The 24,942-nt window shown below is 35.2% G+C and overlaps 1 protein-coding gene across 1 annotated transcript; it reads left to right on the top strand.

Annotated features, from left to right (window-relative positions):
* The first annotated feature begins 292 nt into the window (after positions 1-292).
* On the top strand, positions 293-24,644 carry LOC120250347 (probable cadmium/zinc-transporting ATPase HMA1, chloroplastic). Its single transcript, XM_039259152.1, is given in 15 exon segments — positions 293-391; positions 474-580; positions 582-659; positions 1,961-1,974; positions 1,976-2,102; positions 2,205-2,230; positions 5,443-5,498; positions 8,292-8,353; positions 12,952-13,193; positions 19,594-19,699; positions 20,382-20,546; positions 22,617-22,833; positions 23,042-23,229; positions 23,316-23,402; positions 24,347-24,644. Coding segments are annotated over 15 exon segments (1,743 nt in total). The 5' UTR covers positions 293-303; the 3' UTR covers positions 24,527-24,644.
* The last annotated feature ends 298 nt before the right edge of the window (positions 24,645-24,942 follow it).

Here is a 24,942-nt window from a genome sequence, read left to right as displayed (position 1 = left end):
GGGTACTCGGTGGTATACTAATTTTTCATTGATTCAAACATCCCTGTATGTTCTTTGTGTAGTCCTAAATACGATTGAGATGCTAATCTTAGTTTGAGGCTTTTGAAAAAAGGTTTCTTCTACTTTCAGATCTTGGAAGCACTTGATGCTCTTGTTAGTTTAGGTTGTGGAAAAATAAACATACATGTCATCAGGGGCTTCATTCTAATTTTCTATATCTCTTCTATTTTCTCCAGATCTCATCAGCACTTGATGCTGTTGTAAACATATAGCTAATTGGAAAAAGTAAACATACATGTCCTCATGGCTCTTGCTGCATATGCGTCAATTTTCATGGGCAATGCCTTGGAAGGAGGCTTGCTTCTTGCAATGTTTAATCTTGCCCACATTGGTAGAATGTATTCATCAAAATATATAATTTTTGCCATCCTGGTTTTAAATGATGTAATATCAAATGATGTTTTACTTTTCAGCTGAAGAATATTTTACAAGCCGGTCAATGATTGATGTCAAAGAATTGAAGGACAATTATCCCGATCATGCACTAGTGTTGGAAGTCAATGATGATCAGCCGGTTCAATTTTTCGGAAATGAATTACAAAAAGATTCCTGTTAGTGACCTTGAAGTTGGATCTTTTATTCTGGTCAGAGCTGGTGAGGTCCGTTTTCAAGTTCTCAACATTGTGCAGTTGGATTGACTATCTTGTTACTTGCTCTGTCAGCTTATAAATGCTTGCTGTTAGATTGTGAATAGCTTTTTAAAGTAAAAATTGCAGTAACCACTTGTAGTGAGCAATATTGTTTAGATTAGATTTCTTTTACTTTTTGTTGACTAGGAAGTTTCGTGTGGATATAAAGAAACAAACTAGCCAATGTCCAACAAACAAATTTCTTTTTAATGTTCTCCTGATTGTAACTTCTGATTTTCTTTATTCTGTAGCCATCATTCTTTTCTTTGTTGCAATAAAAGTTTTTATGCATTTCATTATTTTCTTTTGTTTTTCTATCGCAATCTTTTACGGTTTTGCTCTGAGTCATGAGATTACCAAGGTTCTTCCTCCGATAATGTCAACATTAAGATGGTCTACGTCTAATTTAAGTTATCCTGTTTTTGGAATAAGCCCTGAATGCCCAACTTTTTGTTATGGGAACTCTGCATCAATTTTTCTTAAACAAATCCCCTCCAATCCCCTCAATCCCCTCCAACTTCTTGTTGACACTGTCTTATTGAATTTGTGATTTTTGAGTTAAAGTTCAACTGTTGAGTTCTATGCTCATTCATCTTAGTTTCATAAGAATGGCATGGGCTTAATTATGCTATTAATTGCTTAAGAGGAAAGTTCAAGCTATAAGAAAGAGAACAAGTTCCATACACATGGAGCGGGTACATACGCTCATTTGACTGTTTCATTAGATTTGAGCCTAACACAACGGGTAGATGTGTTCCGCGAAATATCCCCTTGAAAGTAAGTTTTTGTTCCATTGCGCATGATTTGAAGAGATTTCTAGATGATCATAAAGAATTAATGGGTGACACAAGGCGTGGAAAGAGAGAGAGCAGCATACAGAGCTTGATTGTCTAATTTTCTCGAACATATAGGTGTGGTTTGGTGATCGAAATCATTGTTGTGGACCCATGGATGGTGAGTCATTTTTCATAGGGTTCTCTGTTGTTATCCCATTGTGTATTTTACAGCAAGATGCCATAATGTAATAAATGAAGAGGCATCCTTCCGCATCTGTTAACTAGTTATTTATTTTGCATGGTATCATATTTAATCAGAAGAGTAGAGTTTCTTTGGCTTCTCTTGCCACTGACAATTTTTAAATAAATGAAATGGACTCCATTTCATATATGTTTGTCTCATTTTGAAGCATGCTTTTCTCTCATTAATGCTCTTTTCATTACTAGATGTTGGCAAGTGCTTTTACTTTATTCCTGCTGATATTAAGCGCCTAGGCTGTGCCAGTGGATGAGTGAGAGTCAAGGAGCATCTACTGTTACTATTGAGCATTTGACTCGAAGCAAAGCCACTGAGAGGAAAGTGGGGGATGCTATCCCTGGTGGTGCGAGGAACTTGGAAGGAATGATGACTATAAAGGTATGCATCACACATCTTCATCTTGAGAGTGTATATCACTTTTATATGAGAGTGGAACCTTTTGGTTTGTTCTTTCTCATTTCTGCTTATTATTTTACTCAGTGGTTTCCAGCTTGTTTTATTGATAAGTACATTTAGCTTCTAGGCCACTTGATTACTGACTATTAAATCTGGCTTTCATGCCACTTTAGAATTTCTTGGCGCTCGTTTATATTTCTTTTATTTCTCTGAAGTGAAAGTTGTGGAAAATAAAATGTTACCAGCTTCCTCTGGCTGCAATTGCATTAGAACTTCTTCACAGATTTGATTAATTAGAGTTGGATCACATGATAACTCCTCATAATATTTCTCGAATCAGTGGACTCCAGAAATGTTGCAAACTGATCAATGTTTTTATCCAATGATTAGTTTATCATCTGTTCTTTTGAAACCATGAAATGTATGAATTTAGTTTACTCATACTTTAAAAATTTCAAAATAGAGATAGTGCTGTCTTTGAATCAACAATAAACAAGCTGTCATGTTGGAGCACTTATGGAAATATAGTGATAAATAAGAAGATATTCTTGTTTTCTGTTACTTTTGTGATATAGAAGTTTTTGACCTTAGTTTGGGATTCACTTATATTCATCTCTTTACTTTGTAAAGTGCTTGTTTCCAAGTGCTTAACTCATACTTTTTATGCTTTTGACATCAAAATGTGTTAAATGCTTCTTATGGTAAATTAAGCACTTATGATTTTTCTATGTGTGTTTGGGTGTAAAATAACATCAAAGGATTCTTGTTTCTAAGTGCATGCTCCATACTTCTATGCTTGGACATCTAATGCATTAAATACTTCTAATGGTAAATTAAGCACTTATGGGTTTTTTATATTTGTTAAGTGTTTCTGTGAAGTTTAGGGAGTGAATGCCATCAAGGGCATGTCAAAGCATTTTGGGATCTCGCTTTGATGCTGAAGCACTTAATTTACAAATAAGTAGAGCATTTTTGAATCAAACCTATCTTAAGATAATATCTTCACATACCTTTTTAATTGATATTGGGCTTATATATTAAAACCATAGACCTTTGTTGTTGTGTAGGTAATTGCAACATTTAGATAAATTTAGCAACAAGAAACAAAGAATCATTACAAATTAAAGGAACATAAACGAGTACATTAGCGATACAACACAAATGCTAAGTTGCAATGGCATGCAAAACTAAGTTCAAATAAATTATTTTTCATCCTGCTTTCTAGTCTAACTCCTTGTAGGCAATTGTAAGGCCCAGAGGCAAAAGACCTTTCATTGTGGGTACCTGGAATCAAACAAGGTAATATTTGCTTATATATATGGAAAAGTACTTGTTAAGCAATGGACAAAAATTTTTAGTTTTAAAAAATAGCTGTAATATATAAAACATGTTATTAAACCTTTGGGGAAGAAGGAAAACTGATAGATTCTAACCTCAGGGCCTCCCAGGGAATCCTCGTGATGATTACTTGCACTTTTTTTTTTTTCCTCTGACTTCAAGCAATGCAGTCTCCTCTGCTTGTTAGCTTTTGTGTTAATTGTTCTATACTTGGTTTCAGCACTTGGAAGTTTGTTGTAAAGTAAAGGTCTACTGGTAACTTCTCTTTTCCATGGAGAGCAATGATGTTGCCTTGTTATGGAATCACCAATTAACGGAAGCTTTTCTTTGGTTAATCTGAGCATGAATGTTCTATATTGAAACAAGAATAAGGTTATCTGTGTAGCTTCCTTTATTATCTGGTTATAATTATCTGCAGACAAAACCCAGAGTTTAAATGAAATGTCAAAATCAAACAGATCAGTTTCAATTTTAAAGTTAAACTAAAGTAGAGGTTCATATCAGCATTTGATGCATAGCTTGCAGCAAGAATGTACCACGTACTAGCCACCGCTAGAATGGGAGGTTAATGCAATACATGCATTTTACACAGGCTCAACAAGTTTTTAAGCAAACTAACCAAATTTATGCATAAGTAGAAATGACATTTGCAATCATTAGTCAAATTTAATTATTTAAATACAAAATGTATCTGTATTTTCTTTTTCTTGGTAAAGCATGAAAAGTCTCAAGAGGTGTTAATTTTGGCATTTTCCTTCAAAATAGAAGAAAATAACATTTGGAAAAAATGATAATTATTAGTGAAAAATTTGCAAGTCTATAAACACATTTCATTTGGGGCCATACAAGATATCTATTCAAACTGAACACGGGACTTCTAGAGGTCAAATCAGTATAGTATTTGCATCCAGAGCCTCACTAAGGTGATAAGGGTCAGGTAGATGAAACCTGGAACCACTGAAACACTAGAGAATCACTAACTTTGGATGTTTCCAATCAAAAGCACTAAATCCATGAATTCAAAGAGAGGGCCATGACAATCTAAAATGTTAAATGTCTCTCTTCAAATGATAGATTTATTTAAAAATCATCTATTTAATGTTGACTTTCTTGTCTATCCTCTTTTATTTTTAATTTTCAAATAATATAAATTTACATCTTCTGGGCTGCTGTAAACATTATCCTTTAGTAGATTTGATGTTTACCTCAGTCTACTGAGAAAAAAGATGGGGAGTTTGAACTTTTCTTCATGAACAAAATTTATTTGAGACAGAAGACACGATAGACATGAGATTTGATGACTTTAACCTAACTGTACGACAATTAGAAGAAGCAACTTCAACCTAAAAGAGTTGAAAAACCAAATAACTTATCAGGCATTATCATTTCAAAGAGGTCCTTTAAGAAGAAAACTTCTTTGCATTATACAGAATTCTTTTGACATTGTTGTGCTTCCTTTATATTATGGAGTTGATTGAGATACTGGTGATTTAGAAATTTGATAAACAAGACAAGCAAGAGCACAACAAACAGTGTGTAGTAGTAAAGATCAGAAATTTACTGTCAACAAATGTTAGAGGATGACATGTCAAGAGATCTTGATGTCGCATCACAGGACATTGGAGATGGCGTGGCTGGGGAGAAGTGGAGAGGAGGTTTTGTATGGAAGAGAAGAAAAGTAAGGTTAACTTTGTGATGGATATATAAAGAGACATTAGTTTCCTCTCTCTTTATTATCATCTTATCTTCTTTTGTTTATCCTTTATTTCCTTCTTTCTATCTCTGTCTCCATTGTTCCTTTGCCATCACTACACCTCCTTTTTCCCTTCTTTCTTTTTTTTCCTTTTCCTTTGTTGCTCCATTGAATTTTTATTATCCTTCTTCATTATTCTCTTAATTCTACTATGGCCCTATACTTCTTTGTCATTGTTTCGGTCATTACCCTCTATTTATCTCTAATTCTCTGTTTTCTTTCTCATTTCAGTTCTCCACTCATTCTTTCTAGTTATTTTCATTCTCTCTTCCCTGCTTCTTCCAAAGGTTTGTAAAGCAAACCCCACTTGCTTTGACTTCCACAATGGAACTGATGGGTTCAGAAGAACTACAAAAAGAGGAAGATCATGACAAGTTGGTAGAGCACCTGAATGGGAAGGAGGAGAAAGTTTAGACTGAAGTATAAGCTGTTATTCTTATGATATGAATGTTTAAGTTTCAGAAATGGACTGTTCTCCTTGTGGATGTTTAGTTTGTAGTTGTTTTTTATGTTTAATTGTACTTATGGCATGTGCAAGTTTTGCTCATGAATTGTTATTCTTATTAGATGACATTTTTCATGAAGGAACTATAAAGTTATGGAATGAAATACTTTAAAATGTTCTTTACTATTCTTAATAAATGAAATATTAATTAATTAATTAAGTGTCAAAATTAATAAGAAAAAACTTAACCCATCTCCTCTCGCCCAAATTTTGATATGCGACAGGAAAATCATAATAAATGAGCAAGAAGGGAAAATGAAAGTAAAGAGGTTTCGTAGCCAATTTTCTTATACTATCCTGACAAATATAAATAAATGAATAAATAAACAATTTCTTTGATAAGGGTTGCATTAATTGATTAAATGAAAAATAAATTGGAAGGTTATACTCAGTTTGGTTTCTTCTAATTTTTACACAAGAAATGAAAACCTATATCAAGCAGGCAAAACTTAAATACTCAAAAAAACATCTAAAACTTGTGAATTGCCTTACTATCTTGACTTTAGTAAAAGAATAAATTTCTCAACCAATTCAAGTCATACTAAGGAGATAAATGTAGATTTGTAAATTGAACTAAAATAGGTCAGTGCATTGGGAGTATAAAAATTATTTTGTTAGAGAATATTTGTAAAAAGTTATTGTTTGGCCTCTTGGCTTTTTACAAATTAGTATATAGTACAAAAATTATTGTTTTGGAAATCTATTGTTTTTTTCATCCTGGTGTGGAGTAAATCATGTTCTCATTATGTATTTGATTTGCTATTAAATTCTGTACTCTCACTTTGTTTCATGCACATGTCATCCTTTTCTGAATTGTCAAATGTTGTTTCCTAAGTAAAAGTGTTATAATATTTCTGCATCTAAGATTTCTTTTTTCATTATGTTTAAGCAGCAAGTAAGTCGTGGAAAGATTCAACATTGAGCAAAATTGTTCAATTGACTGGAAAGGCCGAAGGGCATGCCAAAACAAAGCGAAACCAAAGGTGGCTGACAACTTAAATATTATAGCAGTAGTTGTAGCTCATCTTTTGGGAGTTGCTCTTTAGCCATTTCTTTCAAGTGGCCCTTTATTGGTCTCCTCCAGGTGTTTGATGAAATTTCAGAGCTCTAAAGTCTTGAATTATCGCAACTTTTGCTTGAGCATTTTAAACCAGAATTTTTATGTATGCATATATGTATGTAAGCAGGTATGCTCGCTTTTGGCTCCATTATGATTTATTAAGGCAAAGGACAGTATTGCGTGCATGAAAATGTTTTGAAAAAGTTCAGTGAAAGCACCTCTACATTAATATTTGTTGTCTTCAGTTGAAACTAATCCTTGTGGCATCTGCAGATCAAATCCTTTGTTAGTTTGCATTCTTATAATCCTGTTGTAAATTTGGAGCAATAAGATTCTAAATGACCTCTTGACTAGACCCTAGACCAACCCCTTGAAAATATTCCCAGAGTTCAATTAATTGCTGAAAAATGCCTGAAATTAGAACTCATCTAGCTATGTTGTCCTCTTGAGATAGGGTATTTGTTCTCACATGATAAGGTAAAGCTTCAGTATTAAGAGAACACAAAATTCAAGGCCAGTCTCGCTTTGAGCAAGGAGTCCTATAAGTGGCTGCTAACTTGAAATCAAATCCTTGTTTCTCCTTTTTCATATTTTTGGTCAGCTGGGACAGAGAGCTTGATCCAAATATTAATATGCCTATGATTGTTAATTCAACTTACCTTATTGCATGGCCTAAGATAATGAAATAATAAATGTCATAGCTAATTAGTGTATCCGTTCAAAAGAAAAGAAATTGTGGTGGTTAGTTGGGGTATACTACATTAAGAAGAGTTTTTGTAAAATCCCTAAAAATTTATCCCAAAATGTCATTGTTTTCGCTTGATGACTTTTTGCAGAAGTGAATATAGTTCAGCATTCAATTCTTCATAGTTTCCAGATTTGATACAGAATATTCTTGAACAAAAGTTCTTGTTATCCACATACATGTAATGTCAGAAATATACTACTATTAAAAATTCATTAAACTGACGAATTCTCTTTATATTTTCTATCAAAAGATTGCTCTGACTGCAATTCTGTAGAGAAAAGACAGAAAGGATGGATCTTATATATACTGTTATAATAATACTTAATAGAGGTTTCACCACTCCCATGCCCCAAAATGCTGTTTACCACACTTTCTATTTTTAATAAACAGCTGGCAATAATTTTAATAAATAGGAAACTTGGGCAACATTCTTTGAAGTTTTAGACTGTTGGTATTATATTTGCAGGAACTTCAATCTTGTACCACAACACTAGCCTGCAAGAACCACTTGTACTAACATTATAATTTTGAAAACAACAGTGTTGGAGAAGATATTGTTGTAAATCTTGCTTTCAGAAAAAACTTTTATTCATCATTATATTGAGATTTTGCTCTTCCTAAACAATTTATTGTTATCTATGTTCTCCCTTTTTCTGATCTTTGAATAAGCTTTCATCATATTTTTACCAACTTACTAGCCCCTTACCTTGTAGTTTTAGGGCTCCTGCCTCTATCGTGCTCTTGGGGATGATGGTTGCGCAATTCAGTATTGGTTGGGGTTGTCTTTCCAGCTTATGCTGCTATCGCAATAAGTTCATGTGCAAGTAAGGTAATGGCTGTGGAGTAATCTGTTATTAATTATAAATGTATTACAGACTGATTTTCACCCTCTTGATTCATGTATGGCTTTAATTGAAAATCCTGAGTCAAAACATAATTTTGGGTGAGAGCACATGTTATCTTATTTGTTGCCTGCCTGAGGAGCTTTTAGGAATTAGGATTATTATGTGATTACTTAATCAATTCAAGCTTAATTGGGAAATATAAAATAACACTACCTCCTGCAGTGTCTTAGGGTTATTAATATTAGATGCTACCTGTCCCAAGGTTGTTAGTCTAAACCTGCATCAACTATTATTTGTGTATGAATGGTCTTTGAGGTCACTATATTACGAGAATGACCAATTGCTGTTAAACTCTCTCCTTATGATGCGTTTTTGACTTCTTTAGAGTCGTATTTTGCTCTTTTGACCAGCAGCCGATCTAGCAATATTTTGTGATGCCTACTAACATTTTCACAGTAGTTTCCTTCATATGTGGTTTATTTTTGCAGTTATAGGATATTTCTCTTGGTTTTGTCAAAATACCAGGATTAGTTTTAATGATGCACAAGATTTTGCGTTTGACTTTGAAAATTTTTGAGCCATTTTGTCTCAGCAATCTGGGTTTTACAAACCATATTGCGATTTTTGCATGATACTGCTTGCTAGTCGTTTCTACAGGACCGACTCCATCTATATGTTAGTTTGCAAATGGGCTAATGCCACTCAGTGTGCTCAAGCTTGGGTCATTATTCATTTCTTGGTCTCTAAAGTAAAGTAGTATAATGTTCATCTTGGCTTTTGATGCAGGACAGTTGGTCTTTAGGCCCTTTTGTCCTTGGCCATGGACATAGGCCAATGCGCCACGTGATTAGCCACATATCAGCTGCCATTCTAGATGGTAGGCCAAATGGTCAATTTTGCAGTTGAGAGTACAAATTTACATCCATTGGTGGCCTAAATAAACAAGGAACCAAAATTTACGGACTGCAGTGAAGCTATTTAACCCTTCACAAATCAACATCTTGATCGGTTATGTCCCTTATATATCTAGCTCAAATACAAGCGTCAAGGACCTTTAAGTTTCTCTAAGGCAAGAAAGATCCATATGGAGAAGGCGGGGACTCAAGGGCTCATAAGTGTAGACTTTTCTCTAAGGATACTTGTCACCGCTAGACATACTTCCTGTTCTTGTTGTTTGGTCATTCTATCCTCTATTTCTTTGCATTGTGCAGAGTGCAAGTAGCGACCTTTATTTTCACATTTAGAAGCTAACCGACTCTCTTTTCTACTCTTAGCACATCTAGGAATCTGGCAATGTTTTTACATCTACTTCTCATTATCATGTTGACTTGCTTCTCGACGCAGTTGAAATTCTATTGTTATTATGATTAAAACGCACTCATCGGTCCTCTTAATTTGGTGTATTGTTCATTTAGGTTTTTGCACAATGCATTTTGTTTATTTTGGTCTGCAGGTGCTGAATTGACCTCCTAAATGGAATGTACCCTTGAATTTCTTACCTTTGGTTTAATGGCTCATTATGTATGACATTGTTGTGGGCGCACCCGCATCAAGGCATATGCGAGCGGTGCGCCCACTGCCTGGGTTGGATTTTTATAATATCATGATATTTTGCTGAAGCTGAAATTCTTTTTGCTGCTGTGCCAAGGTATGATATGGTAACATGCCAGGGCAAACCAAAAATAATAATAATACACATAATAGCTAATAATAATAATAATAATAATTCAAAATATCAGACATCATTGAATCCAACAGGATAGAAGTTAATGTTGTGGACAGTGTGTGCCATACGCACGGAGCCATATATTTTGAAATGGGAATTGTCAACTCAGCAATATGGACTCAGCATGAATTATGGACTGTGCACGGATCATATTCTGCACTCTAAAGTGCAAGTACTGAAAATGCAGATACACCAAAGTGCTTGGAACAAAATGCACTTGACTCATTCTCTATTGTTGTATAAGGACCTTCCCGATTAGTAAGCATCAGGCGGAATCTCCGTTCCTTCGCTGGGCCAGCCCGACGGGGCGGGATTCCCGAACATCACTGCAAGTGAAGCGCTGGAAGCGGAATGGTCTCCGCGCCCACGGATCCCACCACTCCCTTCGCTGATTCTAAAAGTTAATATATTATATATAATATATTTATTAAAAGATTATTTCTAACATTAACATAATATTATATATATATAATCAATAAATATTTATTTGTTAATATTTTTAGTTATTATTATGGAACTCACAATTATTTCATACAACTTATTAATTATTTAAATTTATACATTTCTATTAAAACATATTTATTTAATAAAATCTTAAATTTATCCCATTACGAAAATTATTATATAATATATCTACAAAATTAAAATCAAACTTCTAATTTTCTAAATTTCTAATATCTCATAAAAACTATAATTATTTATTTAATTTTAAAATGAATTGGGACAATTAGGTACTGTAATTTAGCAGATATTCAAATATCCATGTGTTAAGCTAAGCATATAAGCATTATATATTTAAATATCCATTTCGATTTAGATATCATCATACATTATATATATTTTCTAATCAGAGTATAAAAGCATCTTGGGATGCAGTAACATAAACGATTATTATAATATTGATAGCTATTTATAGAAAATATATTAATCAGCTTTTGGTAGTGGGCGGATTCGCATGCTGGGAAGGATCCACGGGAGCTGGGAGTGAGCTGGGAGCACTTTTCGGTGCCGAATTTCCAACCGGGAACTCCCCGCCTGCAAGTGAGAAGCGGGATGGGGACGATCCGCATCTCCGCCCGCCCCGCCTCCCACCTCCATTCCCACTCGACTAGCTGTGTCAAAATAAGGACTCAAATTGAACACGTGTTGCCAAAATACAGGGACCAGTCATGCATTGAACCGCCACTAGTATTGTTACACGATAGAAGTTCTATGCAACCCTAAGGCCATTTACATAAGCTTGTCTTGTCCCCTTCTTTGGCGCCCTCTTTAGTTTTTCTTTGTAGACATTTTCCCTTCACTTTCTATTTGCTTCCAATGGACGGCGCCAAGATCAATTCAGTGACCACCGAATGTGGTGGCAAAAATGCTTAAAACATCAATGTTTTAAGGCATATATAATTATTAGGGACTTGTGAATATTATTGGAGTCATACTGTTTAGAGTTTGCTGTTGGGTAACGGGATTATTCATATTTATCTCTTGCTTTGTTATTCTTCTCATTTTAATTTTTAATTATTTTTTCCTTTCAAACTAATGAAGCAATCAATTTATGAATTGCCATTTTCTCAGAAAATTTATTCTTTATTTTCTGGTTTCTGTTAGTTAATAACTCATGGGCCTAACCTTTAAGCTTTGATGTGGTATTAGGGATAACAACCTTCCCAGTATAATTTTTCCATCCATAATTATTCTGTATTTGGATAAATGATGAGAATTTTGTATTTTTTAACTCAACCTGTGTTTCAGAAATAGCCCCCAAGATCTCAACGCAACTCTCTTGATTCCAAAGGTTACCATGATAGTTCATCTGGGAAAGAAAGGGATGCTATTGCCAAGTTTTGATGTGGTATTAAGGGGATAACAACCTCCTAGACATAATTCTTTTTCATCCATAATTATTCTGTATTTGACAAATGATGAGAATTTTGATTATAACTCAACCTAGTTCCTAGAAATAGCCCCCAAGATCTCAACGCAACTCCTCTTTGATTCCAGTGCTTACCATGATAGTTCATCTGGGAAAGAAACGGATGCTATTGCCAAGTTTTGATGTGGTATTAAGGGGATAACAACCTTCCTAGCATAATTTTTCCATCCATAATTCTGTATTTGGATAAATGATGAGAATTTTTTATTTTTTAACTCAACCTGTGTCTCAGAAATAGCCCCCAAGATCTCAACACACTCTCTTGATTCCAGTGCTTACCATGATAGTTCATCTGGGAAAGAAAGGGATGCTTTTGCCTTGAACATTGACGCTCTTGAAATAAAATGAGCCTCTATTGTTGTAATAAAAGTTTGATGCTGAGCACCCCTTGTGAAATTATTTTTCTGAAATTTATATCTTAACCTTATGGTTTTGCTTTGGCCTTACTTTTTATGGTTCATGACTAGTATGCTGAAGCTTCTCCAATTCCTGATTAACTTTTCAAGACATGCTGATTTGTGGTTTATGTTTTGTTTTTAAATTTTATATATACCATTTTTGTGGCTGTTTATTTCCAATTGGCATCACTTCCTTGGAAATGTTGTTTTACTGTACTTTCTCAATGCATGTTTTTGGTTAGTTGTTTATACATCCAAGGAAATAATGCACAATAGTTGCAAGATTGATTATTCAGTAGTTATGATTAAATTTTTGGTCTTTGGTTGAATCTGTTATTATAACCTTTCACTGAGCTTCTATTATCCACTGATGTTAAGTCTCAACCTTCTGGTATGAGTTTGTTGATTTATGAGTACTATTGTTGTTGTTTTCTCTTTTATGTTTGCATATCTTTCCACTGGAACTTTTGTATTCTATGGCATAGTTTCTTAGTGATTTTACCTGATTTCTTTCCTTTTAATTACAAGGGAATACTGCTAAAGGGAGGGCGTGTATTAGATGCCCTTGCAGCTTGCCAGATTATTGCATTTGATAAAACTGGGACGCTTACAACAGGAAAGCTTATGTGCAAGGCCATTGAACCCATTCATGGGCATTTTGTTGGACTGAACAAGTCTCATTTTTCTTCTTGTTGTGTTCCTAGCTGTGAAAAAGAAGCTCTAGCTGTAGCTGCAGCCATGGAAAAGGGTACCACACATCCGATTGGAAGGTCAGTGTAAATAATCATGAATGCTGCATATTCCTTTTTCTTTTGGTTCACTTGCTTGTATAAGGAAAAAAAAATGGAGCACCTGTTTCTTTGAGTAATGCTCTGTTTTGATTTGTGGTGAAAGTTTGTTCATACATACTTTAACCTAGCAAGTTTCTCAATGTAATACCCTTGCCAGAACAAACAAGCTACACAAATAGATCCTTTATGCTACGACATGCGATATGCACTGTAGTACATGGACTAACGACTCAATTATTGATTTGTGAGATAGCTACTTACACTAAGATGAATTAAGTCCATGCGTATACACGTGAGTAACTAAGCAGGACAGATAGATCTGAAAATGTTCTGGGATCAGTTGAATTCCAAAGATTCTGAACTTGTTGAGTTATTTGTTCTCTAAATAATTGGACTGTGCTATTATGCAGGTAAATATTGAGAGATAAATGTGGCCTTCTGTGGCCCACCTAGTTGTAGGTATACGCATAGTATCAGATGTCAGATAATACAAAAAAAATATGCAAATGAAGATCCTCCATGTTGTTTGAAGATACAACATAGTTAAGTCATATGGATATGGTCTGAAATTACTCCTTGTTTGTGCTGTACTTTTGTTTGGGAACTGGATCTCTTATTTCACTGGAAATTCTTGAGGGAGTCATGTCTTTATATACCCTTTGTAGTATTTAGGGAATGCTTGGTTTGAAGTAAATGGACTTACTGTGTGAGTGGGTTCATATGTAAATAGTTCTTTTAGTATAATTTGTCTATTTGTTTGGTTAGATACGAGTGGAGATGCTGCATCCCTCTTTCTTTTGTTTGGTTGACTTTCAACTATTACAATGTAAGTTAATTACACTTGTCTTAGATCCTAAGGCTCAGCAAAGGGCTAGAAAGGTTAACTGAAATCACTTTCTATTTGTGCTCTATTTGTGGCCTTTCGACTGAAAGGATAACTAATCATGCTTAATCTTGAGTCACATTTTAATGCCACATTTGGTTACAAATACAAAATTTTGACAAAAGGCTAAATTGGCCATAAGTCAAACCTTGGAATATGGGCCGAAGTTCACTCACATGCAAGTGGGGCACTTTATTGGAGGAAACATAGAAAGTGCTATGTAAGTGGACCATGCTTGGATTGACTTACATATCATCAAACACTCTTGGAATGTGTTAGGCAGTATGATTTTTAAGAAACAGATTAAAACCATTTCGTTATGAGCAAATCTAAGATAATAATTGCAAATATGGATTAGCAGGCTCTATGACTGGGAAATTGATCGTATGTAGGCTTCGTAATTATGATTTCAAAGTAAGATTGGAAGAGACCAATGCAAATTCTATCTTTGCTGAAAAGATCTTATGGTAATGAAAAGTGCATTTAGGAATTATGTTTTGGCAATCAAGGTTTTTTGGCCTAAGGTTTTGAAGTTGGTGTGACAATCCTTGTCTTTGGAAAGGAAGCTGTAGAAGAGTTGAATGGAATTTTGTGAGCTACTTTTATTAGAATTGTTATCATGTTATGCTTGAACTCAAGTTTAATATAATTTCACATTGACTAAAATTAGAATGAATTTCATATAGAATGAAATTCAAGTTAAAGTGGACCATCTTGCTTTTAATTAACATAAAAAACTTGAAATGTATTAAGGCATTGAGCATCTGTGGAGAAATGAGCATACTTGAAATAGTTGTTTTTTATAACCTATTTAAGGATGTTGCATAAATATTTATTTTTGAAGTGAACGGTTCTGATACTTCCTGAGAGAAACTTTGAGACTTGCAAATGTTGCTTTACTGATAAATATGTTTGCAAAAATATAGTATGTCCAATATGCCCATTGCTAATTTAACATTCTTATTTAAAAAAAGAAACAAAAATCATAGAATATGACAAGAGAACTGGATGAAGAGTGATGGGGGGCGTATTGAGGAGCAAGCCTGTGTCTTTCTGGACAAATGGGACATGGCCTAAGAAGGGTATTCTAGTAATTTCAAGCGGTGGAGTTTTGGTTTTTAAGTGTCTCACTTGAAGGAAAACAGGTCAACGAGCACAAGTCATTAGCTTTGCTTGTGAGCCATGCCAGTTTTTGGCCGAATTCTATCATCTTGGCCTCGAAAACAGCAATTTTGCCATTTTAGGAAAGATTTGATTTGATTATATCTTAGGCTAGAAATCGTTGATTTGTAAGCCGTTTGTGGCAGTAGTCTTTATTTGTTAAGTCTTTTTATTTCTTGCTGAAATTTGAGAATTTACCATTTTTGGTATATTTTCAAATTATCTCCTTTTTAGGGTTAGTTTCATATTTTTAGTTCGCCTATTTATTGTAAGCCTACGGGTAAGAGAGTAACAGTTTTGTGATCATCATTTATTTGCGTAATAAGATTTTACTCTTTCCCAATCCTGGTTATCGTTGATCAACAGGTGTTGGAAGGCTTTTTATCGGGTATTCATGCGCGAATCAACGGTCTCAAGTATACCGCTGCACCAGTTTGGTACCAGAGCTGAATCGATCATGCCACCCCATGGACGAGGACGCCCTACTCGGTAGATGGAGGAGATCTACGAGCGTGATGATGATGCCCGTTTTAAACAACGGGTTGGTCATCTCTTGGACCTTCGAATGGAGCGGATGATGGAGGAATCGACCGAAAGGTTTACACATATGATGGGAAGCACCAATCTAGGCCGTGCCTTGGAGAGGGGACGAAGACTTGTTGGACGAGGATAACAGTTACTTTGCAGACATCGTGTAAGCATGGCGGCGCGAAGGGCAAAATCGTGGGGAATGTGCTAGAAATCCCCGCGATGAAGATAGACGGTGGGAATTTGGCATGTGGATTGAGATTCCAAAATTTCATGGTGGTCTGCAAGCGGAACAATTCCTTGACTGGTTGACTACAGTTGAGGAAGTTTTGGAGTTCAAGGTGGTCCCCGAGGACAGGAGGGGTTCCGTTGGTAGCAACAAGGCTTCGTGGTCGCGCAATTGCATAGTGGCAACAACTGAAATTGAACCGTAGTAGGTTGGGCAAGGACAAGATTAATTCTTGGGAGAAGATGAAGAAGCACATGCGCTCAAATTTCTTGCCCCATAACTACCAGTGTTTGATTTTCAGCTGTTTGCACAATCTTCGCCAAGGCACACGCTCCGTGGAAGAGCATTCAATGGAGTTCTATCAGTTGCTGGCTCGGAACGAGATTCAAGAGTCAACAGACCAGTTAGTGGCGCGATACATCGGAGGGTTGCGAGTCCAGATTCAGGAGACTGTCAACTTGTTTGACCCGATCTTTGTCTCGTCCGCCCACCAGCAAGCATTAATTTATCAAACGTCAACATCGGCGCTCAGCCCCTACAAGCTTACCCTACAAGCTTAGGGGCGACATTGGGCGATAATCCATCGATTGGCTTCAGTCCGACTGGCGTAACTCAAGGAGGGGTTACAATGGACCGACTTGCAGGTTCCACAACCGTGAGGGGAGCCAATAGCACTATCAAGTGTTTTAGCTGTGGAGAAAAGGGGTATCGTCAAGCGGACTGTAAGAAGGTGGGTAAGAGAATTATGTTGGTAGAGGAGGAAGAAGACAACCGATATAGGCCCGCTGGTGTTTGACGAAGGTCACCTCGATGAGGAGATAGTTGAGGAAGACATCGGTAGTGCCCTAGTTGCACGCAAATCTTGTTTGACACCACGGGCTACCGAAGATGACTGGTTGAGAACTAACATCTTCCAGACCACCTGCACCTCCTAGGTAAGGTGTGTCGCTTTGTGATTGATGCAGGTAGTTATGCAACTAAAGAGGCAATCCCAGAGATTGTGAAGCCAATTATAGCTGAATTCAAAGACGGAAGTCCCGAAGAACTACTTGATAAGCTACCATCATTAAGTGATGTTCAACATTAGATTGGTGTGGGCCTTCCAAATCAAGGGCGAATTCTATTCAACGTAAGGAGAATGATGTGGGGCGTATTGAAGAGCAAGCTTGTGTCTTTCTGGACAAATGGGACATGGCCTAACAAGGGCATTCTGGTAATTTCAAACAATGGAGTTTTGGTTTTTAAGTGTCTCACTTGAAGGAAAACGGGTCAACGAGCACAAGTCATTAGCTTTGCTTGTGAGCCATGCCAGTTTTTGGCCGAATTCTATCATCTTGGCCTCGAAAACAGCAATTTTGCCATTTTAGGAAAGATTTGATTTGATTATATCTTAGGCTAGAAATCGTTGATTTGTAAGCCGTTTGTGGCAGTAGTCTTTATTTGTTAAGTCTTTTTATTTCTTGCTGAAATTTGAGAATTTACCATTTTTGGTATATTTTCAAATTATCTCCTTTTTAGGGTTATTTTCATATTTTTAGTTCACCTATTTATTGTAAGCCTACGGGTAAGAGAGTAACAGTTTTGTGATCATCATTTATTTGCGTAATAAGATTTTACTCTTTCCCAATCCTGGTTATCGTTGATCAACAGGTGTTGGAAGGCTTTTTATCGGGTATTCATGCGCGAATCAACGGTCTCAAGTATACCGCTGCATCAAAGAGTGTGGAATGTATTTTGCCCATGGATGATTATTCATTTTCTCTTCATTGCTCATGTCAGTTTGAACCTAAAACAGCACCTATGCTACTGAACTTTGCCTATTTCTTTCATATAGATCCTCAAACTGAAAAAAGGGTCAATTGGTTCTGTAAGCTTTCATTTTAATCTCTTTTTTAAGTCTTTCTGTCTGATACCACAATGTTCTTTGTTCAAAACAATGTTATTATTACTGATATGACTACAACAAATGACATGACATGTTTCATTGCATAGCCTTCAACTTTTCTGCCACCTTAAAGGGCATACAGTTTTTTGAGAAATTTTCAGGAAATAAATTGGTTGTGGCTCAGTTGCAATAGTAGTAAACATGTTAAACTTAGTTTATATTGCATTTATACCTTACAGATATTCAATGTTATGTATATACCTCTAATATCTGACTACAGGGAAAGCCTCACCACATTTATTGTTGTATCAACCAAACACTTTGTGTAAAGTTAGTTTTTGAAGATTTTTACATATATTGCCTAAATCTTTCATATTTATACATATATTCCTTAAAATATTAAATATATGCGTACCTAGTCTCCTTTATTAGTTTAATTTAAGCCTTGAAGTTGCATTTTCCATCATGAACCATTAACTTTTTTATAATTCTAAAATTACTTTATTATAATGTTTAGATATACTTAGATTAAAACAAACAAACAAACAAACAAAGTTCTTCAGCATGCATAAATATGAATATTATATATATGTACAATTGTTTGGGTATATTCACTTTTACAGATATTTAATGAATTCTCTCCATTTAGATGATGGGGTATCTACATGTGAATATGAATCTCTATAGGGATTTATACATTTGAAGCCTTATTACTTTCTGAAGTGTTGACAACTTGATGACTTCAGCAATTTCTTCTAAAGAAGAGTTTTTTATTAATATGTGATCATCTGTAGTTGTGAAGGACCTGATGTGGCACTGCTGCATGAGATGCTGCATAAATTATTATAGCCATTCCAGACAAAAATAATATTTTTTTTTAATTCAATTTAATGTTATCGCTAACAAAGGCTAAAATTCACAACAAGTGAAAGTCCATACATAGCCTAGGTGACCACGCTGAATATTTAGATTTGATCCGTACTCATGGTTTCATAGATTCTATTTGGACTATGGTAGTATGTTCTGTTTCCTTGTTATAAGAGAGGAGGGTCTAGAAATGTTGGCAGAGAGATATATTTACATCTTGGCTCCTTAGTGATGGCAAAAAGTATTTTACAAAACTGGTATGAAGATGGTTTTTACTGCATGTAGTGCAATAGTTAAAATTTTCTTTATAGGTCTGAAAATGACTTCAAAGCTTGTTAAGATATGCTAAGGGATAAACAGCCCTTCTGTGTGACTGCACCTATGACCTTGATTTCTTGAACTAGATCAGAGGTGATTTATTCAATTGATGCATCATAATTCTTAACAGACTCTTCATTTTACTTGGAAGTATATCTTTCCTATAATTGGTGGGTCATGTGTTTCTGATTCTTGTTTTCAATTTGAATTTCTCCTATGCTGTTGTAGAGTACATGTTTCTTCCTATGTGTATGATTGATCTAAAACTCTCTAGATTGTGATCTTGTGCAAGTTTCTGCATATTCTCTACTGGTGTATGGTTGGACTTCCTATGTATGACTGATTGAAACTTATAAGTTTATACGAGTTCCTTGAAATAAATTGCTTATGAAAATGTTCAGCATGCATTTAGATCTTTGCGGTTGATTTTTCTTCAACATCGATTGTATGGCTAGCAAGTTAGCGTGTTCTTGAAATCTTATTTTTTTCCCTTCCTGCAAGTTTGCAGAGCAGTTGTTGATCACAGTATGGGGAAAGATCTTCCGAACGTCTCCATTGAGAGCTTTGAGTGTCTTCCTGGTAGAGGTCTTCTTGCAACTCTATCTGGTATTGAGGTAGGCAATCATAATTTATTGAGTTTTCTGCTTTTTAAGCATAACTTTAGCATATGATACTCACTCATTCTCTATATTAATTTTGTTTCATTCAAAATTCGGTGTTTTTACCCTGAATACCATGAAATGTTTGAAAATTCATCGTTCCTTAAGGTAGCCTTGTGGAGGATTCTAGCAATTTAACCACAAACATGTAAACACTTTATTTTGATAAAAATTTATGTAACCAATTTTTCTTTTTCTTTTTCGGCATGATAATTTTTCTCTCAAACAACGTAATTGGCAAAATCTTAATTACTAGACTTCTGACACCCTTTTGATGCATAATTTCCATTAATATAAAGATAATACTAATCTTGGAATTTTCAGAGAGGGTGCTCCTCTATTTTGGACCATAAAGTATCGACACTATAAGAAAACCAACATTAGGAATGCATTGCTATTTTCTCACAATAATTGGTTGCAATTACATCTAGATCACATTTATGCACAGTAAAATGTTAAGGTTTGATCTCAGTATCTATATTTTTGTGTATTTCTTTCAATTGGCAAATCAAATAATCGAATGGCTTGTCTTTCCTCTTGTGGCAACGTTGACTTTAATATAATTGTGATTCACATCTAGGATACACCATGACAGATTTTGGTTAAAGTTAAGCACAATTTTTTGTCTATATTATAGAGAGGACCTGGAGGTGATGAGCTCCTAAAGGCATCAATTGGCTCTGTGGAATACATTGCATCTTTGTGTAAATCTAATGATGAATCAGAAAAGATCAGGGAAGCAGTAAGGATGTCTGCCTATGGTAGTGAATTTGTTCAAGCAGCATTATCTGTCAATAAGAAGGTAAATCATTTCAGATTTTAGATGTTCTCTGCAGTTTATTTTCTGATGATTCAATGCTTAATAAGGGATGGGATCATGGAATTATTATTTTCTTGTTGAATTTATGTAGTCTACAGATTCTGATTGGCAGTATGTGCAAGTCTAAGAAAAATGCATGTGTTCCTCTTCAGACAAACCAAGATTGAATACTCTTATGTTACATATTCCCTTATCAAAGCATCATATATTGCTGACACAGGCTGCAAGTATGCCACATTTAACTTTTGAACTTTATGTGGTTAACTGTTAAAGAAATTTTTAATATTTAATTCTACTACTTCAGTGTGCTTATGCTTTGTACTATTTCAAAACAGATTAGTGTGAGATAGGTTGAGTGCCTGCTCACACGATATGTGAATATCAATAACAGTGGGAACAACAACAATTTTATGCACCATTTCTTTCCAATAAAAATATCAATTTTCTCTCTATTTACAACAACAATCCATTAGTCCTAACCATTGTTGTTAGAATCGTATTGGCTGATTTGGTTTGAGTCACCTCCCCCCTTACCTCACCCTTTACAATACGTATCAGGCCTGAATCGGTCACCCTTTGAATCGTTGTGAACCGTCTGATATAGGGACGATTCAATTTGATTTGTCTGATTTACAATTCACACCGATTCGGAAAATACACTAAATTTAGATTGTTTTTGTGTTGGGTTCCCAAAAGTTTTTAAAAAATTGAAAGCTCATCTAATTTATAATTTAAAAGCCAAAGCCTATAACTCAAGTCATTAAAAAAACCCTAAAACCATCGACACTTTCTTTTTTCAAAAGAAAGGAACCAGACCAACAGACTCTTCCTCTCCTCCCCTCATTTTACCCTTCACTATAGAAACAAATAAGCTAACCCTCTTTAAGCTAACCCTCTTTTTTATTTTAACTAGGCCTTAGAAATTTGAATGCGGATAGAAAAGGAAAAGCTCAAGTTGTAGAAGTAGAAGTTGAAGATGATTTTAATAATGATGAGGATGAGGAGGAAGATTAGGAATTGGCTTTGTTGGATGAAGATGGAGATGAGGAAGAAGATCCCGATGACTTTGACTTAATTGAATTTTGATTGCAACAAATTATTTTTGTTGTTTTTTGTGATCATTGATCAAGATTATGTAAATATCATTGACATATATTTGTTCTTAGGGTAATTATAGGTGAATGATCATCCTTTAATAGCAGAACTTCAATTTTTTTGGGTTAGAAATATGTGGAATCTATTTTACATGAAATTTTAGGACTTATTACTAAAACGTTCAATTTACAATTTGATTCAATTCACGATTTGAGTCATTTGACAACCGTGGTCCTAACTATTTGGGGTTGTTTACAAATCAAGAGTCAAAAGATTAGATAAACCAAGATAAGACATCATTTCGTAATGTTTTTGCTAAACACTTTTAGATCTATTTTTTTTTTCTTTTCTATGACCCTTTACTTGAAGAGCTTCCATCCTTCTTATAGGAACATCTATCAGTTGTTTAAGGAGATATCCATGCCATCTCGATCAATTCTTTCTTAGTTTGTTAGTAGTAGGTATTACTTCAAATCTATTTATGATAAATTCATTCATTAATCAGTCATTCCTAGTAACCCTTTGACATCTACCTCTACATTCTTATCGCAACATGTCCACCTTTGAGCATGTTGTTTCTTACATTTTGACCCATACATCATAGTTGGCCTAACTACCGTTTTGTAAAACTTACATTTCAATCTAAGAGGTATTTTATGATCATATAAAACTTCGAGAAGCTCTTCTCCATTCTACCCAACTTGCCTTAATCTTATTTGTGACATCTTCAATAAGTTCTCCGTCATCTTGGTTACAGAGCCTAGATACCAAAACTTCTACTTACCAATCTCAATATCAGCCATCTTTAACACCTCTCATTTCTACTCATCTTAGTTGATTTGAATTCCTGAAAGGTCCTTATATTAAAGGTTCTCTTATACTAAGGTTGATGACAATAAAAATGTTTCAGAAATAGATTTCTCAACTTTGCTAAGCATAATATTTTTTTTTTGTCAGGTCACACTTTTTCATTTTGAGGATGAGCCTCGACCAAGTGTTGCAAAAGTGCTAACTACACTAAAGGATCAAGCAAAATTGCGAACAATTATGTTAACTGGCGATCATGAATTAAGTGCAAAGAGAGTTGCTAAAGCAGTGGGTATTGATGAAGTTTATCACAGCCTTAAGCCTGAGGATAAGCTCAATCATGTGAAATCGACATCTAGAGAAACAGGTGACTATTTAGTTCACTTTCACCAGTGCTGTTTTATGCTTCTATGGTTACCAGATATACCAGGCATTAATTAGTGTCTTTATGTTAATACTCTATGGATGTAATTTCTTCCAAAGAGAGGTAAATGCTTTATGGAAAATTTACATGACCTTTCCCTGGTTAAGAACTGTTAGGTTGGTGCCTAATTTCATTTTTATCTTCTGCCTAGGTGGAGGCTTGATAATGGTTGGTGATGGTATTAATGATGCTCCTGCTCTAGCTGCAGCGACTGTTGGAATGGTGTTGGCTCAGCGTGCTAGTGCGACTGCTATAGCAGTTGCAGATGTGCTTTTACTGCAAGATAATATTTCTGGTGTTCCTTTCTGCATTGCAAAAGCTCGCCAAACTACTTCACTGGTACTATCTAATGATGGATATGATGGTTTCACATTTCCTCTAGTTTGTCCAAGCACTTGATTGGTTCGCATAATGAATGGTTGCAGGTGAAGCAAAGTGTAGCACTTGCTTTAACTTGTATAATTGCGGCTTCTCTTCCCTCAGTGTTGGGTTTTCTTCCTCTATGGTTGACGGTATGTACACATGAATATTTTTCGAGGATAATATCAAATACACAATGTATATATTATGGAAAAGGATGCAATATGATGTCAAGTGGTAGGATGAAATCCATCACCTATAAATTGTCATTCTCCATTTAAGCACAACAGGACACCAGCTAGTGAATGTCCATGTGCACATAATTGACTTTTGACTCCCCTTATCTTTAGTAGTTTAATGATGTAAATTCCTCTTAAGCCTAACTCATTTTAAGGATCATAATTTAAGTGTCTTTGGTTAGACCTTGACTTATATTTAACTTTTGGCATACTTCATGACTAGGACTAAGACATGTATAAGTTTTGATGTGTATGCAGACATTGTTCTGAAGTACCACAGATGTTAGAAACCAGGTTGCTAGAGGCTTTTTTGTAGGACCATCCTTAACTGTTCCTTCCCTGGCAAATGCAGTAGCATCATAGTCTTCCAGGGGTCAGTCTGCACCATAATTTTGTAGTTTTGCCCAATAAGAACCTGAATGCCGATGGCGCACCTTAGAAGTAGGAGCCTGAAAAATAATTAAAACATACTAAATATGATTCAGCGTTCAATGTTCAACTGATTCTCTCAAGTGGTGTAATGGCCAACATACGGTATTGAGTATTAAATAAAAATTACATAGTGCTACTGATGTCGAATAAGGTGAACTGATGAATCACTTCAGTAGCCAGCAATGCTCATGGCCAAGCCATTCCATTATATGATAAGCCTAAGTTATATCTAGTTGGCATTTTTCCTCTCCATGCAACTACTATTTTTTTCCCCACTTTTTAATGCACTAAAAGTTTGGTTTTGGCATTACCTTTTGTGCTGTGATAGGTTGATATTAGATTTTGGCAGGGTACTTCAAATATACAGTTTTATGCATTTTACAAGTCTGAAATTTCAGGCGTCTCCCATCTTGTTCATTTTACAGGTTCTGCTGCATGAAGGGGGGACGCTTCTAGTCTGCTTGAATTCAGTTCGTGCTCTTAATGAACCCACATGGTCTTGGGTTCAGGATCTTGAGCACCTAATAAGTCAAGTCAGAGAATTCGCAGCTCACCTTTTGAAGAGACAGCCTCCTTCCAGCACCATCCAGGCTGCACCCTTGTAAACTTGAGAGTATGTGATTTTTAGATGGCAAACCAAGACAATCTTATTGCACATTGTTGATACAAGTTCTTTGTATTTTTGTCTAGAAATCAAAATAAATTTCACCTTGGTTTGTCTTCCTTTGAAATTGCCAATTACTTGAACATAAGCTGACAGGCTAATCTTCAACACTTGGTAAATACAAAAAGGCAAAATTGTGCAATGGCAACCCTGTTTGTTTCCTTGCTCAATGTGTGGGAACTGGCATTATTGTTGGATATCATATGAGAGCTGTTTAGTTGTTATAAACAATGAGGTCTTTTATTTTCTTCAATCTTAGACCAGTTAAAAATAATAAATAATAAATTAATTTTGTAATTATTTATATTTTTATGTGATGGTGGGTTTATGATTTTTATTATTGTCTTCAATGTAAAT

This window comes from Dioscorea cayenensis, chromosome 3, assembly GCF_009730915.1.
Source record: "Dioscorea cayenensis subsp. rotundata cultivar TDr96_F1 chromosome 3, TDr96_F1_v2_PseudoChromosome.rev07_lg8_w22 25.fasta, whole genome shotgun sequence".
In the NCBI taxonomy this organism is placed as follows: domain Eukaryota; kingdom Viridiplantae; phylum Streptophyta; class Magnoliopsida; order Dioscoreales; family Dioscoreaceae; genus Dioscorea; species Dioscorea cayenensis.
Note: the sequence above shows the minus strand (reverse complement) of the source record. Positions and strands in the feature narration are given on the sequence as shown.